Source organism: Callorhinus ursinus, unplaced genomic scaffold (assembly GCF_003265705.2).
Source record: "Callorhinus ursinus isolate GAN/ISIS: 27379988/994484 unplaced genomic scaffold, GSC_fseal_2.0 scaffold44, whole genome shotgun sequence".
Classification (NCBI taxonomy): Eukaryota; Metazoa; Chordata; class Mammalia; order Carnivora; family Otariidae; genus Callorhinus; species Callorhinus ursinus.
In genome coordinates this window covers 9371987-9394961 of record NW_027397106.1, presented here as the reverse complement: position 1 = coordinate 9394961, position 22975 = coordinate 9371987, and the positions used below count along the sequence as shown (strand labels likewise).

The window sequence follows — 22975 nt, the reverse complement described above, 5'->3', positions numbered from 1 at the left end:
TTCAAACAACAGAGAGAGCTGTGACTAAGGCCAGGCACTGTCCTGAGGCTTTTTTATTTTTCTTTTGTAAGTTTTCATTTTTCAAAACTATCTTTCAATTTTTCACTTTGCTGCATTTTCTCTTGTCTCATTTTTCAGACTTTGCCCAGTCTATACCATCACTGTCAATGGTTACAGTCCACTTTTATTATGGTCCCTTTCCAGTTCCACCTAAGTAATGCTCAGACCTCTTCTCTCAGCATCGAATATCACACACACATTCACCATACGGTACTAATTGCTTCGAGAATTTTCCCGCTATAACGATGTGATCCCACTTTGACTGTTTTAGGTTCAGCGAGGGAGTGTTTTACTTTTTATCAGATGGGGTTTTTTTAAATTTACCCAGAGACTTGAAAGCTAAAAATTTTGTCAATCAAATTCTAATTTACTCTAAACAATGTCAGATAGCTATTTTGATTTATTTTCTCAACAAATAAGTTGATTGACTCTATTCGTTGTTTTACTGCTTAGATACAAAATGCCAGTGTCAAAAGACTATTGACAGAAAATTCCAACTCAATTAAAGTGGGTTGTTTCCAATCTATACATATTAACTTCAAAAACTCAGAGTATGAGTTGGATAGCCCTATTACCTTCATACTTGCATCTCTAGTCAGAGGTGCTTGGCTTTTGAAGTTGAAAGACCTGGATTTACAGCCTATCTCTATTACTTACTGGCCGTGTAAATTACTAATTGTGTAAGTTAATTAACCTTTCTAAACCTTCAGGTTTTCTCACCTGTAAAAGTAAGATAATATCTGGCTCACCAAAATGTAAAGTTCTAATGAGATCATCTATGTAAAAGCATAATAGTACAGTATTTGTTAATAATTAAAGCAATTAGAGTATTACCAATAAGCCTAAGCCAAATATGCTGAGGCATCTATCACAGAAGAAAATTCAAGTATTTATTATAGACGGATGGATCTAATCTAATCTAATACAATCTAGCCTTTGTTTCCCACTTCGGACTTTAACTGCAAGGATACCAAGTTTTCTATTCCTTTTATAAGCTTTGCAAATTTACAAGAAGTTCTGTGTCTTGTTAAGTATAGCTCTTTCCATAAAATGTTAATATGCATATCTGTAAAGTAGATGAGTAGAAAAGGTGAATACAACAGATTATGAGTAAGAACAATATACATAAAGGTTATACATAATCATCAGGAGAAAAGGGGGCCCCTGGATGGCTCAGTCAGTTAAGCAGCCGACTCTTGATTTTGGCTCAGTTCATGATCTCAGGGACATGAGATCAAGCCCTGCATGGGGCTTCGCACTGAGCACGGGGTCTGCTCCCTCTTCCTCTGCTCTCTCTTCCTCCCCCCACTCATGCTCTCTCCTTTCTCTCTCTCTCTCCTCGCATATAAAATCTTTTAAAAAAAATCAGGAGAAAAAGAATAAATAACTTTGAGGTGAATATTTGTTGGTTTTTGTCCACAAGCATCTATTCTTCCTTTTTCTGGGGGAAAAAAAAAACCAACCTAGTCATACTTTGGATGAACCATTCACCCCTACTGTTAGCCCATGTGCTTATAGGAAGATAGACTCTACTGCCCCACCTGATAATCAATGCATCCCACTGGCCTGGACACAATAATTTTTTCAGGTCTGGGCATCTCATCCAGTTCAGGCCAATGAAGATGATTAAAATTCAATTATGGGATTTTTTTTTTAACTCCTGAGGACACTGAACTTTTTTCTTCATCTACTTGAGTATCATAATGATGCAAGCATAAGAATGTCAGAGGTCTAGCTGAAAACACAGTCTGAAAATAAAGCCACTTCTGAGGAGGCAAACTGAGATCCATCGAGGCAAAGGGGCAGGATTTGACAGCTGAATAAAGCTGCTTATGGGAGCCATATGTTCCATTTTTTGCTTACGTCAGTTGGATTGGGTTTTATTACTTGCACCTAAAAGAATACTAACTTATTTAGGTATTATTTGCAGGATGATGGATAATCCTGATTTTTCCCAAATGCTTCATCTGCATGGATGTATATTTTTTTAAAAAGTACTAATTGCAATGGAATTCTTTTAATGTGTATTAAAAAAAGAGAGGAATCTAACAAATAATGCCATTATTTTGTGGTGAGCATTATTTGGAACGAAACTAAAATTTTAAAAAATGAGCGACTAACAGTGATATAAACATTAAATAATGTTATTAGTGATACATAAATAAAAATCATGAAGGTATAATTGGATAAGGTGGGAAACTATGGATTATCCAGAAGTTGAGAGAAGACTATACCCACTGAACCTTCTACATATAGATGTCGCTACTACTTATAATTATAGGCCTGGATGAAGTAAGTGCTAAATTAAAGTGGGGCATCCAGTGAATAGGACTTACTGGTATTAGAAGCAGAGAAAGGAGTTGCCAAGGGATGAAGAGAAGGGAAGGGCTACAAATATGAAAACTCTACCACATCCTTTCTGTATCTTTCTAAGTCAGAGTCCTCACTGTATCACTGAGTCTCTGTCATGTAATTTGTTACAAGCTTCCTTGAAGGGACTCTCAAACATGAACAAAGTGAAAAGAACATTCCCCCTACACAGCTTCTGGGCTACTATGACACAAGATGGGTAGCTGCAGAGTACCTAGAAAACAGTCTTCGTAGGATTAGATTTGGAGCCAAGAGATTTGGGGCCTTATTTCAGTGCACAGCTTTGCTTCTAGCACTGGCCAAGGCCTCCGGTGGAAAGGTCAACAATTTCTTCTCATGCTCTGTCCTCAGGGAATGTTTAATAACTGTTTTTGAAGAACTTACTTTTTCAGATGTGAACACAGCATCCTTAGCACTAGGCAGACAGGCCTGGAAACTAGAGGCCAATTAAATTACAAATGCATTTGTCACAACATATGTGTAGGTGTTAACTCAAAATTTAAGCCTCAAGAACTTGATCTTTTTAGTTTAAACACCAGAGAATGCTAGGAAACTCATTTATTTATTCTATATATTTGAAATCAGAAATAAAGCAATCTTTATTATAAATGGTGCTAATTGTTTCAAGATGAACCAACTCGTTCAATTTCAGTTCCAGTACTATGTAAGCTAGTAGTTCTCAATGCTGGCTGTGTAAAAAAATTTATCGGAGAGTTTTTTGTTTGTTCATTTTGTTTCTTAATGGTGATACCATGGCTCCATCTCTTAGCAATTGGATCAGAATCTCAGGGGGAGGGTGTAGGTCACAGTATATTTCAGCACTGTATTCTGAGTGTGCTGTGTAAACACATTAATTCTTAAAACTACAAACAGTTTAAATATAATACAATTTTTGTAGCTAGTTTTTCCATTTCTTAACTTACTTTTTAAAAATATATCAAGGCTCTTTTAAAAATAAATAGATGTGATCAAGGCTTCTCTTGATATCTGAAAGGCCCTCTCTCAGCTATTTAAATCTTGCCCTAGCCAACCTTGCCTCCTTTCTGTGCTGTTCACCTTGCTAATCTCTAAGGAGCTACAGAACCCTTCCAGGGCATTAAAGATGGCCACAAATTTTCAACACTTCTACCATGGTGGGGTCTATTCCTCCCATTCCTCTTGAATCTGGCCTTGCTTATAACTCTTTTGACCAGAGGAATCTTGGAAAAGTGATGCTGTGTCAGTTCCAGACCTGGTCTTTAAGAGCCCCAAACCACCATTTAAGAATTGCGATCACCATCTTCATGGGACAGGTCACAGGGAGAGGTTCTGAGATTCTGTGCAGAGGGAGAGAGTTTCAGATATACTCTGTCATCCTGTCACCCCCACTGAGATTCCTGTCACCCCCACTGAGATGCATAGAGTGAGGCCATCTTGTACCTTCTTGCCCAGTCCAGCTGAGTGACCCCACTTACCACCGTGTGGAGCAGAAGAATCACCTGTCTAAATTCCTGACACACAATATTACAATATATAATAAAATTGCTGTTTTAAAACACTGAGTGTAAAGCCTAAACCCAGCAGGAGAAGAGAAATAATAAAGATCAGAGCAGAAATCAATGAAATAGAAACCAAAAGAACAGTAGAACAGATCAAAGAAACTAGGAGCTGGTTCTTTGCAAGAATTAACACGATTGATAAACCCCCGGCCAGACTTATCAAAAAGAAAAGAGAAATGACCCAAATAAATAAAATCATGAATGAAAGAGGAGAGATCACAACCAACACCAAAGAAATACAAACAATTATAAGAACATATTATGAGCAACTCTATGCCAGCAAATTAGATAATCTGGAAGAAATGGATGCACTCCTAGAGATGTATCAACCACCAAAACTGAACCAGGAAGAAACAGAAAAGCTGAACAGACCCATAACCACTAAGGAAATTGAAACAGTCATCAAAAATCTCCCAACAAACAAAAGCCCAGGGCCAGATGGCTTCCCAGGGCGATTCTACCAAACATTTAAAGAAGAATTAATACCTATTCTTCTGGAACTGTTCCAAAAAATAGAAATGGACGGAAAACTTCCAAACTCATTTTATGAGGCCACCATTATGTTGATCCCAAAACCAGACAAAGACCCCATCAAAAAGAAGAATTACAGACCGATATCTCTGATGAACATGGATGCAAAAATTCTCACCAAAATACTAGCCAATAGGATCCAACAGTACATTAAAAGGATTATTCACCACGACCAAGTGGGATTTATCCCTGGGCTGCAAGGCTGGTTCAACATCCGCAAATCAATCAACGTGATACAATACATTAACAAAAGAAAGAACGAGAATCATATGATCCTCTCAATAGATGCAGAAAAAGCATTTGACAAAGTACAGCATCCTTTCTTGATCAAAACTCTTCAGAGTATAGGGATAGAGGGTACATACCTCAATATCATAAAAGCCATCAATGAAAAACCCACAGCAAATATCATGCTCAATAGGGAAAAACTGAGAGCCTTCCCCCTAAGGTCAGGAACACAGCAGGGATGTCCACTATCACCACTGCTATTCAAGATACTACTAGAAGTCCTAGCCACAGCAATCAGGCAAGAAAAAGAAATAAAAAGGCATCTGAATCAGCAAAGAAGAAGTCAAACTCTCACTCTTTGCAGATGATATGATACTTTATGTAGAAAACCCAAAAGACTCCATCCCAAAACTGCTAGAACGCATACAGGAATTCAGTAAAGTGGCAGGATATAAAATCAATGTACAGAAATCAGTGGCATTCCTATACACCAACAACAAGACAGAAGAAAGAGAAATTAAAGAGTCGATCCTATTTATAATTGCACCCAAACCATAAGATACCTAGGAATAAATCTAACCAAAGAGGCAAAGGATCTGTACTCAGAAAACTATAAAATACTCATGAAAGAAATTGAGGAAAACACAAAGAAATGGAAAAACATTCCATGCTCATGGATTGGAAGATATTTCACAAATATTGTGAAAATGTCTATACCACCTAGAGCAATCTACACATGTAGTGCAATCCCTATCAAAATACCATCCACTATTTTCAAAGAAATGGAACAAATAATCCTAAAATTTGTATGGAACCAGGAAAGACCTCGAATAGCCAGAGGAGTGTTGAAAGAGAAGCAAAGCTAGTGGCATCACAACTCTGGACTTAAAGCTCTATTACAAAGCTGTCATCATCAAGACAGTATGGTACTGGCACAAAAACAGACACATAGATCAATGGAACAGAACAGAGAGCCCAGAAATGGACCCTCAACTCTATGGTCAACTAATTTTCGACAAAGCAGGAAAGAATGTCCAATGGCAAAAAGACAGTCTCTTCAACAAATGGTGTTGGGAAAATTGGACAGCCACATGCAGAAGAATGAAACTGGACCATTTCCTTACACCACACACAAAAATAGACTTCAAATGGTTGAAAGACCTAAACGTGAGACAGGAATCCATCAAAATCCTAAAGGAGAACACAGGCAGCAACCTCTTCGACCTCACCCCCAGCAACTTCTTCCTAGAAACATCGCCAAAGGCAAGGCAAGCAAGAGCAAAAATGAACTATTGGGACCTCATCAAGATAAAAAACTTTTGCACAGCAAAAGAAACAGTCCACAAAACCAAAAGACAACCGACAGAATGGGAGAAAATATTTGCAAACGACATATCAGATAAAGGGCTAGTATCCAAAATCTATAAAGAACTTATCAAACTCAACACCCAAAGAACAAATAATCCAATCAAGAAATGGGCAGAAGACACGAACAGACATTTTTCCAAAGAAGACATCCAAATGGCCAACAGACACATGAGAAAGTGCTCAACATTGCTCGGCATCAGGGAAATCCAAATCAAAACCTCAATGAGATACCACCTCACCCCAGTCAGAATGGCTAAAATTAACAAGTCAGGAAACGACAGATGTTGGCGGGGATGCGGAGAGAGGGGAACCCTCCTACACTGTTGGTGGGAATGCAAGCTGGTGCAGCCACTCTGGAAAACAGTATGGAGGTGCCTCAAACAGTTGAAAAGAGAGCTACCACATGACCCAGCAATTGCACTACTGGGTATTTACCACAAAGATGCAAATGTAGGGATCCGAAGGGGTACGTGCACCCCGATGTTTATAGCAGCAATGTCCACAACAGCCAAAATATGGAAAGAGCCAAAATGTCCATCGACAGATGAATGGATAAAGAAGAAGTGGTATACATATACAATGGAATATTATGCAGCCATCAAAAGGAAGGAGATCTTGCCATTTGCAATGACGTGGATGGAACTGGAGGGTGTTATGCTGAGTGAAATAAGTCAATCAGAGAAAGACATGTATCATATGACCTCACTGATAGGAGGAATTCTTAATCTCAGGAAACAAACTGAGAATTGCTGGAGTGGTGGGGGGTGGGAGGGATGGGGTGGCTGGGTGATAGACATTGGGGAGGGTACGCGCTATGGTGAGCACCGTGAATTGTGCAAGACTGTTGAATCACAGACCTGTACCTCTGAAACAAATAATACATTATATGTTAAAAAAAAAAAAAAAAAAGAAGATAGTAGGAAGGGAAAAATGAAGGGTGGGGGAATCAGAGGGGGAGACGAACCATGAGAGACGATGGACTCTGAAAAACAAACTGAGGGTTCTAGAGGGGAGGGGGTGGGGGGATGGGTTAGCCTGGTGCTGGGTATTAAAGAGGGCACATTCTGCGTGGAGCACTGGGTGTTATGCACAAACAATGAATCATGGAACACTACACCAAAAACTAATGATGTAATGTATGGTGATTAGCATAACATAATAAAATAAATAAACAAACAAAGAAACACACTTTCCAATTAAATAAATAAACCACTGAGTGTTGGGACAGTTTGTCACGCAACAATAGGTGACAGCTCCAAGTGTGGGCCGACTGACCCCGAGCATCAGCATCACCAGGGAGCTTCTCAGACATGCAGGGTTTTTGGCTGGACCCCAGACCTACTGACTTAGGATCTACAATTTACTAAGATCCCTAGGTTATCCGTATGCACATTTAAACTTGAGAAGCACTGGTTTAGACAACCTTTGGTGGCCAAAGGAACTGTAGTTAAGCTGCAGACTGAGTGCAGTTCTCAAATCAAGTAAGTGGGATGAGCATTTTTGATTCATATCCAATTCCACACACTGCTCTGTACAAGGCACTGGCTCAGGCACTGTGAAGATGAAAACTAAGATGGCCTTGCCATCTGTCTATTTGATATAATCCTTTTCAGTAGTATTCCTTAGTTCCTTTCCTTTGAAAGCTCCTTGACGGGCAGAACAAGTCTTAAACCACTTTGAAATTCCCAAAGTACCTTTCACAGAACTGGGATTTTAAAATTCTTAATTGAATTGATGGAAGAAAGGGCTAAAAAGAACAAAACAAAACTGCACCAGCCTGTTAAAAATGGGAGGGGGGATCTTATGTCTACTTTTAATAGACTAAGTGTAAAGGAAATAGAATGCTATATGTTTTATAAGGTTTCTTTTTCTTACTTTTTTTTTTCCATTTAAGCTTTCCTTTGCATCCCCATAAAAGTCATTATTCAAACAAGTACTAGTAGCTCATTTAGGGCAGTTTGTTATATAGTACCAACTTTGTCAGTTATGAGCATCTACTACATCTCAGGTGCCACCGGAGGTGTTCAAGACCTAGCCCTGCTCCCCAGGTGCAAAGTCCAATAAAGGAGACCAAGTCAGAAACAATAATTTCAATAGAATACAGACTTAGGATGAATTGACTTATAATTTTTTGCCTTTACAATGAACAAAAGTGATAGGCATTCAGTAGAAAGTTGTACTTTGAATTTTGATCTTTTCCTGGGCTACTGATATACAGTACAAACCTCTCTCCTGAGGCTGCGCAGGGGCAGTGAACCCATAGCTCCCAGAGGGTAAACAATTGATACACTTAAAAACCACTTTGTACCCTACAGCCACTCTGTTTTTCACTTTCATTACAGCATTCAATAAATTACATGAGATATTCAACAACTTCTTATAAAATAGGTTTGGTATTAGATGACCTTGCCCAATTGTAAGCTAATGTACAGGGGTACCTCAAAGATACTGGGGGTTCAGTTCCAGGCCACCACAATAGAGCAAAAATTGCAATAAAAAAGTCAAATAGATTTTTGGTTTCCCAGTGCATATTAAAGTTATGTTTATGCTATATTGTAGTCTATTAATTGCACAATAGAATTATGTCTAAAATATGTACATACCTTAATTTAGAAATGCCTTGCTAAAAAGTGCTAGCCATCATCTGAACTTTCAGTGAGTTGTAATCACTGATCACAGATCACCGTAACAATTATAATAAAAGTGAAAAAATTTGAGATATTGTGAGATTTACCAAAATGTGACACATAGACATTAAGAGAGCAAATGCTGTTGGGTAAATGGAGCCCATGGACTCGCTCGACACCAGGTTGCCACGAACCTTCAATTTGTAAAAACACAGTATCTACAGAGCACAATAAAGTGTAGCATAATAAAATGAGGTATGCCTACAAGTCTTCTGAGGACACTGATGGTAGGCTAGGCTAAGCTACGGTGTTTGATAGGTTAGATGTATTAAATGCATTTTTGACTTAATGATATTTTCAACTTATGGGGTTACAGAGACATAACCCCATCATAAATTGAGGAAGACATGTACAGAAAGGCACATATAGTCTTGTGGCGGGTAGGGATCTTAAAGAGTTCCACATAATTACTCCTTTTGCCTAATGTTTCGATCTATAATAAAATACGAAGTTTTAGAACCAATAGTGATGGGAAGCTCACTGCCTCCTGAGGCAGCCTGCTGCATTTGTGAATAGCTCAAATTTTACTGTTTTCTTATATTTAACTAAAAATCTAAGTCCCTTCTACTTATTGGTCCCAGGTCTATCATCACAGAGGCAACAGAGAATGAGCAATGCGTGTCTGATGGCCTCACTCTTCTCAGGAGTACAGACCTATGGGTGAAGGAGAGTGGAAGTGAGAGGAGGGGGATTTGAAGTACTCAAAATGAAAATTATACAAAGTCAATTCCAAAACAAACAAAAGGAAAGGGAAATCAAACCAGAAAAAAAAAATAAAGGAAAAAGAGAGAGAGAAAGAAAGAAAAAAGAAAACCAGTAAGATAACTCAGCACTGCTGTGTCAATTTCTTTGGCAGAGCCATGCTGACTCAGAACGAGTACACAGAAAGAAGTTTAAAGACCCAGAGCTTGACATACATAGCAAAAAGGTATGGGAACATCTTGATTTTAACTCAATAACTACAATAAATATTCTGTGACTACCTACTGTTACCCACTTAGGTAAGAATTTAAGAAAATACTATTATTCTTTGGAAATAACTTGCTTATAAAACTTTCTATTTCCTGTCAGTTAAACTAGACTCCAAAAATGACTCACACACATAAATCTTACTTCACGGAAAAGTCTTACCTTTACAAACTTTGCAACAGCTATGAGACAAGGTAATCTGCTGAGATTCTGGACAATCCAAAGCCGGACAGCCAGAACTTTCAACCAGCTTCATGGTTTGGTCCTATGAGACAACAGAAAATAAATCCTTCAAACCTCTGAATTTGGACATACTAAGAAGTTCCTAGACCCAGCATCTGAGAAGGCTCTTCATCCACAAGAGAAAAATTTTCATCCTGAGAACCTTTGCCTAGGTCACACGCTCACTCACAAAATGACATTAAGTCATAACTGGAAAGCCTTTAAAACGGACCAGCAGGTCTGGGAATAGGAGCATAACACATTGCAGCCATATAAATAACTTGCCAAACATCTAGGGAATCCTAAAAAATTCTTTTAGTTTTATAACACATTTGCACATCCAGATGATAACTGTGGCACAAATACAGCTTGAATTAGATCAGTGGCTCACATTGAAAAAAAACCAATAAATAAAAACTGAGCCTTTTGGACCCCAGCTCCGCCCTCGAGCGAGGAGGTTGTGGCGTCAGCTGGTTCCAGGCGTTTCGAGCTCCAGACAGGATGATCGAGGTTGTTTGCAACGACCATCTAGGGAAGAAGGTCCGCATTAAGTGCAACACTGATGACACCATCGGGGACCTTAAGAAGCTGATCGCAGCCCAAACTGGCACCCGTTGGAACAAGATCATCCTGAAGAAGTGGTACACGATTTTTAAGGACCATGTGTCTCTGGGGGACTATGAAATCCATGATGGGATGAACCTGGAGCTTTATTACCAATAGAGCAGAATTCCTTCCCCTTGTCAAGTGCCCTGCCTTACCCTCCCCTCTCCCCTTCCCTTCTTCCCCCCACCCCCTCCTCTCCCACCCTCACCCCCACACTGGTATGGATGCTTGTTTTTAAAAACTTATGTTAATAAAATCTTAGAAGTTGCTAAAAAACAAAAAAAACTGAGCCTTTTAAATATTCTCATTCCAAACTTTTCTAGACTATTATGAAGAGATTCTGACAGGTGATTAAGGTAAGGAATATTGGGGACCACTCCCCAAACCATAAAGGAAATGAAGGCAGGATTTGGTTGGCTTTTACACTGTCAACTTCCTATCTCTTAAGAACAAGGGTCATTAACTAAAGCAGCATATAAGCAATAAAATGTTGGAGCTTGTAGGCTTCCATTTTAATACTGCTCTAAAGCTTAAATTTTTAGATGTCATTTCTATTAAGTACTACTCTTGTGGAAGAAGTACTCATTTCAACATTTCCATCTTCCTGGAGTATCTATAGAAAAGAGATCATGATTTGAAAATGATCTTACCAAGAACGTGGCAGGACCATACAATCCTGTAATTCTACTTCTGGGTTTTTTTCCTCAAAAAAAAAAAAAAAAAACCAAAAACACTAATTCAAAAAGACATATGCACCCTGATGCTTACTGCAGCATTATTTACAATAGCCAAGATGTGGAAGCAACCTAAGTGTCCAGTGATAGATGAATGGATATAGAGGATGTGAGACAAACAGATGAGGAATATTACTCAGCCATAAAAAAGAAATGAAATGTTGTCATTTATGACAACATGGATGGACCGAGGAAGTATAATGTTAAGTGAAATGTCAGACAGAAAAAGACAAATACATATAATTTCACTTACATGTGCAATCTAAAAAACGAAACAAAAACAGAAATAGACTTGTAAATACAGAAAATAAACTGGTGGTTGCCAGAAGGGAGGGGTGCTGGGGATGGGTAAAATAGGTAATGGAGATTAAGAGGTACAAATTCCCAGTTATAAAACAAATAAATCACAAGGGTGAAAAATACAGCATACATTGTATGATTACAGATGATAACTACACTCGTTGTGGTGAGCATTTCATACTGTATATAATTGTCGCATCACTATGTTGTACACCTGAAACTAGTGGAATAGTGTATGTCAAGTACACTTAAAAAAAAAATTGAGTGGTAGGAGACATGGATCTAGTGAAGTCAAATGCTAGTCTTCCTTTGGTTTGACAATACTATACATCCTGGTAATCTTATTTTCAGAACCACAGTGTTTCCAGTGTCACTATTAAAGTTACAGAACCCCAAGACACACTTTCAAGGCCACAAAAGTGAAAATAAAGGAAAAAGGAAGGACTAGTGTCGACAGCCCAGGAAATAAAAGCTTGAGAGAGCTGTGAATTGTGTAAAGGTATAAATACAGAAACTAAGGGGCCTGAAGGGAAGGGAAACAATGGAAGTTCTTAATGTCAAGACTTCAGTCTGGGGCGCCTGGGTGGTGCAGTTGGTTGAGTGTCCCACTCTTAATTTCAGCTCAGGTCGTGATCTCAGGGTCATGAGATCGAGCCCCCCATGGGGCTCCACACTCACCACGGACTCTGCTTAAGATTCTCTCTCCCTCTCCATCTGCCCTTCCCCTACTTGTGCATGCTCTCTCTCTTTCTCTAAAATAAATAAACAAATCTTAAAAAAAAAAAGAATTTAGTTAAGAACTCCAAAAACATATGATAATCTGGTACAACTGGGCTGTATGATCAATAGCCACTAGCTACATGGAGCTCCTGAATACGATAAACATAAAATAAACAAGATTTTGTAGGATTCGTGTGACAACAGAATGTGTAATATTTCTTTAAGAATTTTATGTTGATTATGTGTTAAAATGATCATATTTTGCACATATGGGGTTAAATATAGAAAAATTAGAACAATAAAAATTATTATTTGTGGCTTACATATTTCTATTGGACAGCAGAGCATTAAAGAGGAAATGATGCCTTTTGTTTGAGTAAATAAGAGGTAACATTTGTTCATTCACTCAGTATTTCCTTTCAGAGTACAGGCACACGCAGAGTTGTCTATATACAGACCTCTCACTAACCCATTTTAAAATGAAATCATTTCATACTATCTTACAATCAGACAGGCAACTATTCCAATAAATTTCTAAGCCATAATTGTCAGTATTATGAGACACACTGGTCAGATGAAAAGAAGACACACAGACACACACACACGCATTGAGAAATTCCAAATGCCCTCAAGATATTTAAATTTAGAGCTGATATTTCAAACCAGCTGACAAAAGTTTTCCACCTTCCTTGAAGTAACTTTCCTCTGCTTCCTTTTTCTTAATTTGGAGTTACTAGCCCTCACTCTAGGTCTTTCAACCCTTACATTTATAGTGGGACCTACTTCACTCAAAACGGTGTTGGTGTAGGGTACTTATAGGGGACAGTCCATCTTAATATACAGGTTTGGGAATTCATGTTAGTGTTCCTATACTTGAGATCTCTTGTCTTTAAGATGGTGACCTGCACTATAGGAAAGCTGACTTAAAGCCAAGAGAAGCAGCTCGAATACTGATAATGGGCATGAAGAAATCAGACCTCTCAGAGTCTAGAAACCAAATCTGTCACAGGCTCGCCTCCCTTACGTTTCCTCCTTGCTTATCCCAAAGGACTTCCAACCTCAGATGCATGAAGTGGAGAGCCAGCTTCTTTCAATTTATTGTGGCAAAATTCTTAGGATTTTCCTTTCCCTGACACTGAATAATCATATAAATGCTCACAATTTATTGGTGGTGCCAGCAGCATTTTCTTTTTCTATGTAATCTATGCATACTAAATCATCCCCAAAATCCATTTAAAGAAAAGGCATTTGAAGAGAAAAATTAGGGATCAAAATGTAAAGGAAACTCTAAAGCAGAAACTTTATATGCAGAGTTTCCCTCAGATAGGATATGGCTTGCAATATCACATTATGGTCAAGAAATATATTATAGTTTATAAAAGGCAAAGATGAAAAGTTTTATGAAACATACTTTTTCAATTAGTAGATCAAGCAGCAGAGATAAAAACACTCACATCTGCTTCTGAAGCATACTTGAGGAGGCCATGGCAGTAAATTTATAAAGAATTCCCCCTTCAAATCATTTAAAATATTCTTACCAAAGGGATTAATAACAATATCCATCTCATCTCCATCCAACAGCTAATTTTTATTAGGTAATTTTTATGATTTTCCACTGAACTGAATGATATTTGTCACATGGTCAAAAACCGTATGTGACAACAGGCTGAGTCCAACTTTTACATTTTCTTCACAGGAGTTAGTTTGAATTTGGAAATATAAGACAACTTCATAAAACTTTAATTGGATAAAGCAGTATTTTTGTTTATTGGGGAAATTACAGCCATTAATTTACATATTTAAAAAAATGGGAATTTCTATTTGAATTATAATTAATATCTTAAATTTTTTCTTTGCCTTAAATGTTTGAAAGGTATTACAGGTGTGACATTTTAAGGAAATATTTACTGTTTACATAATAAAGAATTTTGAAAGACCTATGAAGAGCTTCCTTACCTTGCACTCATAGAGAACACATACTCCAGAAGAGGAATAAACCGTATTTCTCTCTCCTTCAAAGTAGGTCCGTCCTTGAAATTGGCATATTGCTTTGGAATAAAAAAAATACACATATATTTATTTTTAATTTTCTTTAGGAAAAATAGTTGGGAAGTGTTCAGATTATAGTTCACAAGGTCTTAAGCCTTTTCAAAGTGTCTGAATAACCATAAACCTAAATTCAATCTAACTTAAGGCACATGTAGCATCCAGTTATTGTTATGCCCATTAAGGTCAGAGAGTAAAATAATGTACAAAAAGGATAAGGACAATGACAAGTCAGGAGTAGACTCTAAAAAAAGGGTGCCAATGGGCAGACTCTCAGATGACTTGTCTACTAGATGATGTAGTCCTTAGGGCATATTAAGCAGATGTCTGGAGCAGCTACGAATCAGGGCAACACAAATATGAAAAAAAAAGTGCATTTTTTTATATGCCATTTCAGAATTTTAAAAACAAAATTTAAAAGAAGCTATTTTAACTTCAGTACATACATGAAAATTTTATGTTTTATGAGTTAGCACTATTTAGTTTGTAAATACATGTGGATTAGGGCACCCTGCTTAGGATATTGAAAAATCTTAATCTGGGCCTGCTTTGTTTCCATCACCAATTAAATAAAATTTTAAAATAGAACTTCAAAAAAAAAATAGAACTTCAGATTCAATAGGAAAACATTTTTAATTAGTGAAAATACACAGAAATCATCAAATAATTTTTGAGACTTTCAAAATAGTTTCAATTCACATAAACATTTTGCCAGCAGAAATTGCTTGTTTTGAAGGGAATGGTTCACACTCCCCTGCTGACTCATCACCTAACCAGAGACAGCTACCCCCAGCTAATGAAACTTAACCTTCTGGTTTAGTCGCCTTTTTAAGACTCTGAACTAACTTTTGTTTTTGCAACTTTGTATTGTTTTTTGTTTTTTTGGGTTTTTTTGAAAAGGCACTCAATACTGTGGATGCTTTGGAGCTCCATAGCGTCTAGAAAAAGACCAGTGGAAATGATTATCTGATAAGGCTCAAGCAGTTTGTTAGCCTTGTTTACTAAATCCAATTTTTAATTTTAACCATACAGACTTTACAAAATGGATGTGTACATTTTCTTCTAATTCCTTTGTGTGAATTTGAAGAAAGTTTTTCCCTCCAGAATTCACATATTTCCATAACTTTCAAAAGTATCGTTATCTTAGCACTTTGCTTTAATAAATACTATTTTTGTATCATTACTGAAAAAAGTGCCAGGTTGACTCTAATAATTGGTAACAAAGATATTAAATAAATTTTTATCAATATTAAACATATACATGGTTGTACAAATATTCATATTTAAAATGTAAACCAACTTATATCTTCACTGAAAAATTAACCGATTATTTAAAAGCTGCACATTTAAATAATGGAAAGTATGCATGTTGTTAAAATGCCATCCTTCAACTGATCTCTTTACTCAGCTTTTATTAACAAATTTCACTACTTATATATATCACTGGTGAACTGATATCAAATTTTTGGAGTTTGTTAAAAGAATACAACTTACTTGCATAAATTATATTACTTAAAAACTGGGTAAAGTTTGTGTACTTATTAATATTCAAAATGAAACTGCAGATGTGTCAGTTGCATACTATCTGTCATATTACAAATTAAAATAGCATGTGCGTTTACTTAAAGAACCTGACTGATTATAAAATATATCTGTCCAACATGTAATTTTTACATACCCCTCACTTACAAGATCCAGTAACCTCAAAATACCAAGTTATGACACATTGTGCGTTCAGTGATACTTAATAAGTACCACATTTTATAAGATAAAATAAAACTTTCTTAACTTCTCTTCAGCACTTGCCATTCAAAGGTATGTAAGCCTATTTTATTATATGACTTCATAACTGCAGCCTATTCAAGCCCAAGGGTATATCGAAAAAAACTGATATTTCAAGTCTTAGAACAGAAGGGAAAGGAAACTAAAAAACACAAGGGTAAGTCTCCTTATACAAAGTCTTAAGATAATTTAATATTCAGGCAGAGCAGATGGAGCTTCTGTTATAAACTCTTAATTCAAAAGACTCAAATAGGCAACTTGTGGGACAATAGGGCACCAAATGGAGCTTGCCAGAGGGAGAAAGCACAAAAGTGAATGAGATCACAATTGCTTCATTTCCTTTCAAGCAATGAGCACAAACAGGGTGAACATGGCTTAGGGAGAACACGACGTGAGTGATTTTTGCCTTGTTTCTTTATTGATCAGTTGCTGTGATTTCCGTAATTCTGAGGTTTATCCCCAATACCTAGTAAGGCCACTAGGGTATACCTACCCCAGGCTCTTTAGTGGAAAAATGTTAAGAAACCTAGAAAACTGGGGCATCTGGGTGGCTCAGTAGGTTAAGCATCCGCCTTTGGCTCAGGTCATGATCCTGGAGTCCTGGGACTGAGCCCCACATTGGGCTCCCTGCTCATCAGAGAGCTTGCTTCTTCTCCCTCTGCCCCTCATCCTGCTTGTGCTCGTACTTTCTCTCAAATAAATAAATAAAATCTTTAAAAAAAAAGAAAGAAACTTAGAAAATCTATAATCACTGCTAAAAATACTACAAGGAGTCCTGAAAATACCATTAGGAAGTCTCTGGAACTTAGAATTAGTTGAAAGAATAAAGGTCTTATTAATTTATTAATACATTGAACAGGTACATACTCTGAGCTCCTATTATATGCCAGGTAGTCTGCTAGGTAACTAAAATCCAGAGATGAATGAGACACATGATGCATGCCCTCACCATGTAGTGAGGCAGACAGACTCATCCACAACTGACAACAATAAAAGCCAAAATGAAGTCTTATAATTAGAAATTCATAAGTCATATTGCAAACACAGGAGGCTGAGTGGTGAACTTCCGCGACGGGACAAAAGGAAACAAACGGGCTGGTGAAGGACCCAGGCTCTGGCAATAGCGGGAAGTCGTCAGCACCGTGGGGCTAAGGAGCAAGGACAGGAAATTGTTTTACTGGAGCCCTGTATGAGTCAGAGTTATGGGGTAGTGGTGCCTAGAGGGAACCACAGTCAGGAGAGACACAGCTACTGCCAGAAACAGTGCAGCGCAGAGAAGGAACAGGGAAGAAACGTGGCCAATTCTCTCTCCTCCTGCCTTCTAATTTCCTGCCAGTGCCTCCCACTGGCAAAGCCTATCCAAAGCTGGTTGGCAAGGAGACCAGGGTGATGCAGCAGGCTCCTGGGGCAGAGAATAGGGCAGAGAAGGAGAGGGAATGGAAGTGGGATGGAGGGGTGCCCAGGAATAACCAGCACCCAGCACAGGTGGCTATCATATTAAATCATTTTAAACCATGAAGAGTTTATAAGGATAGGTTGCTTAGAAAAGCATGAGAGAGTGGAACAGAGAGCAAATACATTTGAAGAGGAAAAATTGCAACATTTAAAAAATGCAGATCCACTTTAAGGAAAAATAAGGTAGCTGATCAAAATGAGGTCCATATGCAAGCTGAAGGCAAGATGGAGGAACTAAGCTCTGGAGAAATCAAGTGTCCAAACGGGGGGGGGAGGGGGAAGCAGATAAGGCCTGTGCCCAGACTTTAACCAAGGCCAGCCCCTGCAAGTATTAGGGACAAAGCCTCAGAGACAATAATCCCTGTGGCTACCACAATACTGCAAAAAAAAAAAAAAAAATCTCTAGAATTCCCTAACTGAAATGTGTCTACCTGCTTACTCTTCCCCAATAGACTATAAAGTAAAAGAAATCTCTTCCTCCACAAAACAACAAAGGGATAATCATTTTGCTGTATTGATTTCTCCTTTAATTCAATTGCATTCATGTGTTCATAGTCAGAGGCTTCATTCTTTCCTAGCTTTGGTGTGTGTGTGTGTTTGCGCGCATGTGTATATGAAAGCATTAAGTTTCTTATGACATACCTCTGGATTCCTATGCCCCAAATTATTTACCAGCTTTAAGAAGAATTATATCAACAAGGCTACATTTTCAAATACCTATGCTAAATGCTTACTGTGTATATTACAGGCATATTTTTAAGATAAGAAGTTTGGAGGAAGATGGATATTCATTCATTCATATAGGCTTCTCACTTTTCAGACTAAGAAGCTATGCCCCCATGAATACACAACTACCCTTAAGTTATTAATATTAACCAATTTCAAATGTATATTGACTGTGACTCTGGTATATACTGCTGTTTGCATAACTCCAAGGGGATACCATTCATATCATGGTTTATGTGAATTATGACACCCACACTGTCCTGTGCACTGCCTATTCAGCCATAGGTGGGGACATTAATTAGAACTTGGGGAAAGTCAATAGGATGATATAACAAAAGGTATATAATGTTTTACTAAGGCTATATTAAACATTACTAATTACATAATCACTAGCACCATAATGATAAGAGAATCTGCAAAAGCAATTAACATGAATTATTTTCACTTCATTTTCCCCCCACTTTAACAATCAACAAGAAACAGGAAGACAAGAACTGGTACAGATGCAAATTTGAAAGTCATTAGTTATAAAAAGTGAAAAGTAATTTATAGCATAAATTGAGAAGTGGGTAAGTGAAAGAAGCCAATAAAACTCTAGAAGTCCTAAGTTACACATTAAAATCTCGACTGGTCATTAAAATCTCGATTGGTCATTAATACAGAGATAGAAAATGCAGATCCCTCTAATGAGATTTAAATCAACTTCTGCAAACCTTTGCAGAAAGAATCATCCAAATCTACCTAAAAAAATATTTTAGAATATAAAAAATGAAAGGATATATCATATTTCCCTTCTAAACATTTCCTTGCTTTTCCGTTTTATTGCCAGATTGGAATATAGGAGTCTACTTTAAACTTCCCAATTGGTATTGGCACTTTTAAAAATGATCCAGAACAAAATTAAAAGTTATAGATACCAAAAAGAAAATCAATATAATCCACTTAGGTTGAGAAATGGGATTTATGATTTCTTTAAAATTCTCTTTGAAAACACCAGGTATCCATGATCTTTAGATTGTTTAAGCTGCCTATTAATAAGGGCAGAGTTGTAGATAGTAGTGGTTTTTATGCGGTCTTCTTTGAAACCTTGATTTCCTCTGGGAGATCTTAAACACCCCATGTACGATGGCAGTTGTTATATTCTGGGCCAACATGATAGTTATTTGTTAGTGATATACCAATCAAAGCTGTTGGATGAGAAAATATCTCATTAGTTGTAATTATGTATATTTATATTTTTATTATAGATATTTAAAAAGAAAGTACAATAAATGCATTCAAGAGGCAGACTAAGATTCTGTGGAGCCAAGCAAAAATAAAATCTAAAAGTGTTTCAGTATTCTGAAAAGACTCCAATCAGCCATGCTGCATTTTTCCAGGCCACAATGTTTTTTAGTAATCTGGACTCACTTGGAGTCAGTTCTTAACAATACGGTTATAATAAAAGTCTTAAGCAATAACTGCTAAAATTAATTTTTCCCTCTTCTATAATACTTAAATCTCTATTAAAACACTAAGCACATTTTTCCTTTTCTCTTCTAGTTATACACTTTTGTAATCTTTCCTACATGAGGACAGGGACAGTGTCTTATTTGTCTTTGGATCTTATTCAGCACCCAGCCCTGGCCATGCATAATAAACTCTGAAGGTTTGTTGAATTTTTTGGTAAGTTCTCTTCCAGCTTACTGTTTGATGAAAAGCCTGAAAACAAGTGAATTGGACCTCTTTGATCTGCACATTTCCCTTTGCGTATGGCCTTATCCTTTGATTTTGCCTCTTTCTTATAAAGATTCTATAAATTGAGTGTCACGGAAATATTTTGCCCTTGTTGTAAAACGGCACCTTACTTATCACAGCAGCAGAGCTGAAGCGCCTGAAATGGGAGTAGGTGTGCCTGTCAGCTAATGAAAGAAAAATACCAGCTCTTGTTATAACAGTAACTTATTAACATGAATAATACAAGGTAACATGTACAACAGAAGTCAGCTTGGACAATTTGATGACAAAACTCCTCCCTCCTCTACAGAAAGCCAATTTTTATGAGCCAATGCTATTTAAAATAATCAGAATTTCAGAGTGTTTAAATAATTCACAAATTCATTAATTATACATGATTCCTTCCTTTAACTAAATCTCATTAATTGTTTGGGAATTTAGTTGTTTGCAAAGCTAATATTAGAGTTTAGGAAATGAGATCATGAGAGTAGATGTGCAACCCTCCTGTCCCATTTTATATATATCATGTCCTTGGGCTTCTAAAGGACCAAAGAGTGCTTCTCCTAGGGGGCCTTAATTTAGGTCAGTAGCCTATTCTTCCAAAAAGAGAACGGCCCTGAAACACCATAAATCTGGCTGTAGTGAGGGGTTAGGAAGCAAAGAAGGATAAAAATAACTACCAGAATAGAACAAAAGCAAAAATTCTAACACCCTGTCCAAATCAGCCTTTGGGTTACAGGGTTATATACTGGGAAAACGGGAAATGGCTATTTCGAGGATAATAGACAAAGGCCAAGTGTGTAGGTGGAAGGAAGGAGTCAGTGTGTTTTCCCCCCCAATTTAATTTTACCAATTTAAGTGGCAAGTAAGATAAAAAAAAAAAAAAGATATATTCTGGAATTCACTTGATTTAGCTACCTTTCTATCACTGGCCTTATTCTTGATCCTGGCTTATATACCATACATGGAGTCTTTAAAATAAAAACAATGTGATCGATTCATTTAGTCTTCTGGGGGTGAGAAAAATTTAATGAGTGGAGATAAAGATTTGGAGAAAAATACAGCATTTGTGTCAATACATGCATACTATTAAAATGACAGCATGAATACACATGAGGCAACAGGTTTTATCACTTTACAAAGAAAACATAATGTAAACTATAATAAGGAAATGTTCACACATTGTCAGTTTCAAAGCCAGGACTAGAATTCGTCTGACAGTTCTTCTGTATATCTTTTCTTACCACTAAAAATCCAGTGAACTCAGTCAAGACTTGAACACCTAATCTTTGGTTTAACTTTTGGAAAACATCTTTCCAAATGACTAACACCTTTTAGATACATGTTGCTTGGATATTATGGTGTGGAGATGTTGAACATATAATGCTTGTGCATTATAAAGCAGGACCCTATGCATTATAAACCACACAGCTGTGCTCAATTAAGAGACTACAAGTAAAGACCCTGAAACAGTGATGGTGTAGTTTTAAAATAACCTCTTGTGCACACACAAAGCAAAGAGGAAAGTGTTGGGGGAGGGTAGGCCTCTTTTAAATGCAGTTTTCTGAGAGATACGCTAATGAATCCTTCCATAATGAAAGGAATATGAGCCAAGGGAATAGAAGAACCTCAAGGTCAAAGGGAGCCAGCTCCGTGTACCAGACACACAGAAGGGGCAGCATGATGAGGAGGAAAGGGGGAGCAGAGGAAGCAGCAGAGGACAGAAACATTTAAAAGTATACTTGAGATGGAGGAGGAGAAAGGAAAGCAGAAAGCAACAAAAGGCTAAACATGAGAAACAAAATGATTCCATAAAGAGTTTTGCAGGAAGAGTCACAACACCCAGAGGACAAGGGGAGCAGTTATGATAACCTACTGTCCACCAGGTGCTGTACTAGGCAGCTGCCTTCCTGCCTCCAAGAAGCATTCATCCAAGCACTGTAAACAGATGACCACACACACAAGTAACTACATACAACTCAGAGATAGCGCGGGAACAGGAAGGAAGAACAATGCCTTGCAAGAGTGGAACTGGAAATGGTCTACAGAAGAGGAGCATCTGAAAATGAGTACTGAAATGCTTTAGTATGATTTAAGTTGGGGTAAAAGTGCTCATGATATATTCAGAGAATAAAATAGAATAATGCTCATAACAATATACTTAGTATACCTGGATCCTAATGGGCATCTACTCGGGATACCTATATAAGCTGGAACTGATTTATTATAATTGATTTTATAACCAATTTATATGCTCCCAACCTGCTGGGCCAACAGTTCTCAACTGTGGATGCATATTAAAATCACTTGAAGAACATTAAAACTCTGTGCCCCAACTGCCTGCCAGACCAATTAAAAAGAATCTCTAAGTGTCGGACCTGGGTCTCTTTATTTTTTTAAAGCTGCTCAGGCACAGCTAAGCTTGAAAACTATTTGCTATGCAGAGAAAAAAGAACTAGGAAAGAGAAAAATACAATTAACACTTCAATGGGACAGTCACATAGATATTCAGTAGAAGCCTTTTTATCCTATGTTATTTGGATAGTTATTTGGTCCATTGTTTGAAAAAAATCAGTTAAACTGAGAAATCAGAGAAAACAATAAATACGTACTTTAAACATTTTAATTTAAAACACAAATCCACACTCATTCAACAAGGTTTTGAAGTACAACACTTTTCTTTGGTACGGATTCATTGATTGTGCTTCACTGCATACTTGGTTATATAAATAGAACATAGTGTTGCCTACCATTTCTAATTTTTTTAAGTGGACTAAGGTAGATTTGCCAAACAATCTAAAGAGGGATCATTCTAATTCTATTCCACAACACTTTAAGTTGTCTTACATCTAATTCAAGAGCATAATTTTTAGCAGTTTGAGTTTATCAGTGTTTTTCAAAGCACTCAACTCAATTT

General features: G+C 37.2%; 1 protein-coding gene and 1 pseudogene across 6 annotated transcripts in view; one reads left to right on the top strand and one right to left on the bottom strand.

Moving 5' to 3' along the window:
- NELL2 (neural EGFL like 2) overlaps positions 1-22975 on the bottom strand; it is a 400969-nt gene that overhangs the window by 183396 nt on the left and 194598 nt on the right. For all 6 annotated transcript variants that reach the window (XM_073882092.1, XM_073882091.1, XM_073882095.1 and 3 more), the window contains 2 exons: positions 14290-14381; positions 9914-10016 (listed from right to left, as the gene is read on the bottom strand). In XM_073882092.1, the coding sequence (XP_073738193.1) occupies positions 9914-10016; positions 14290-14381 (195 nt within the window). The remainder of the gene's footprint in view (positions 1-9913; positions 10017-14289; positions 14382-22975) is intronic.
- On the top strand, positions 10412-10842 carry LOC112832671 (ubiquitin-like protein 5 pseudogene; annotated as a pseudogene).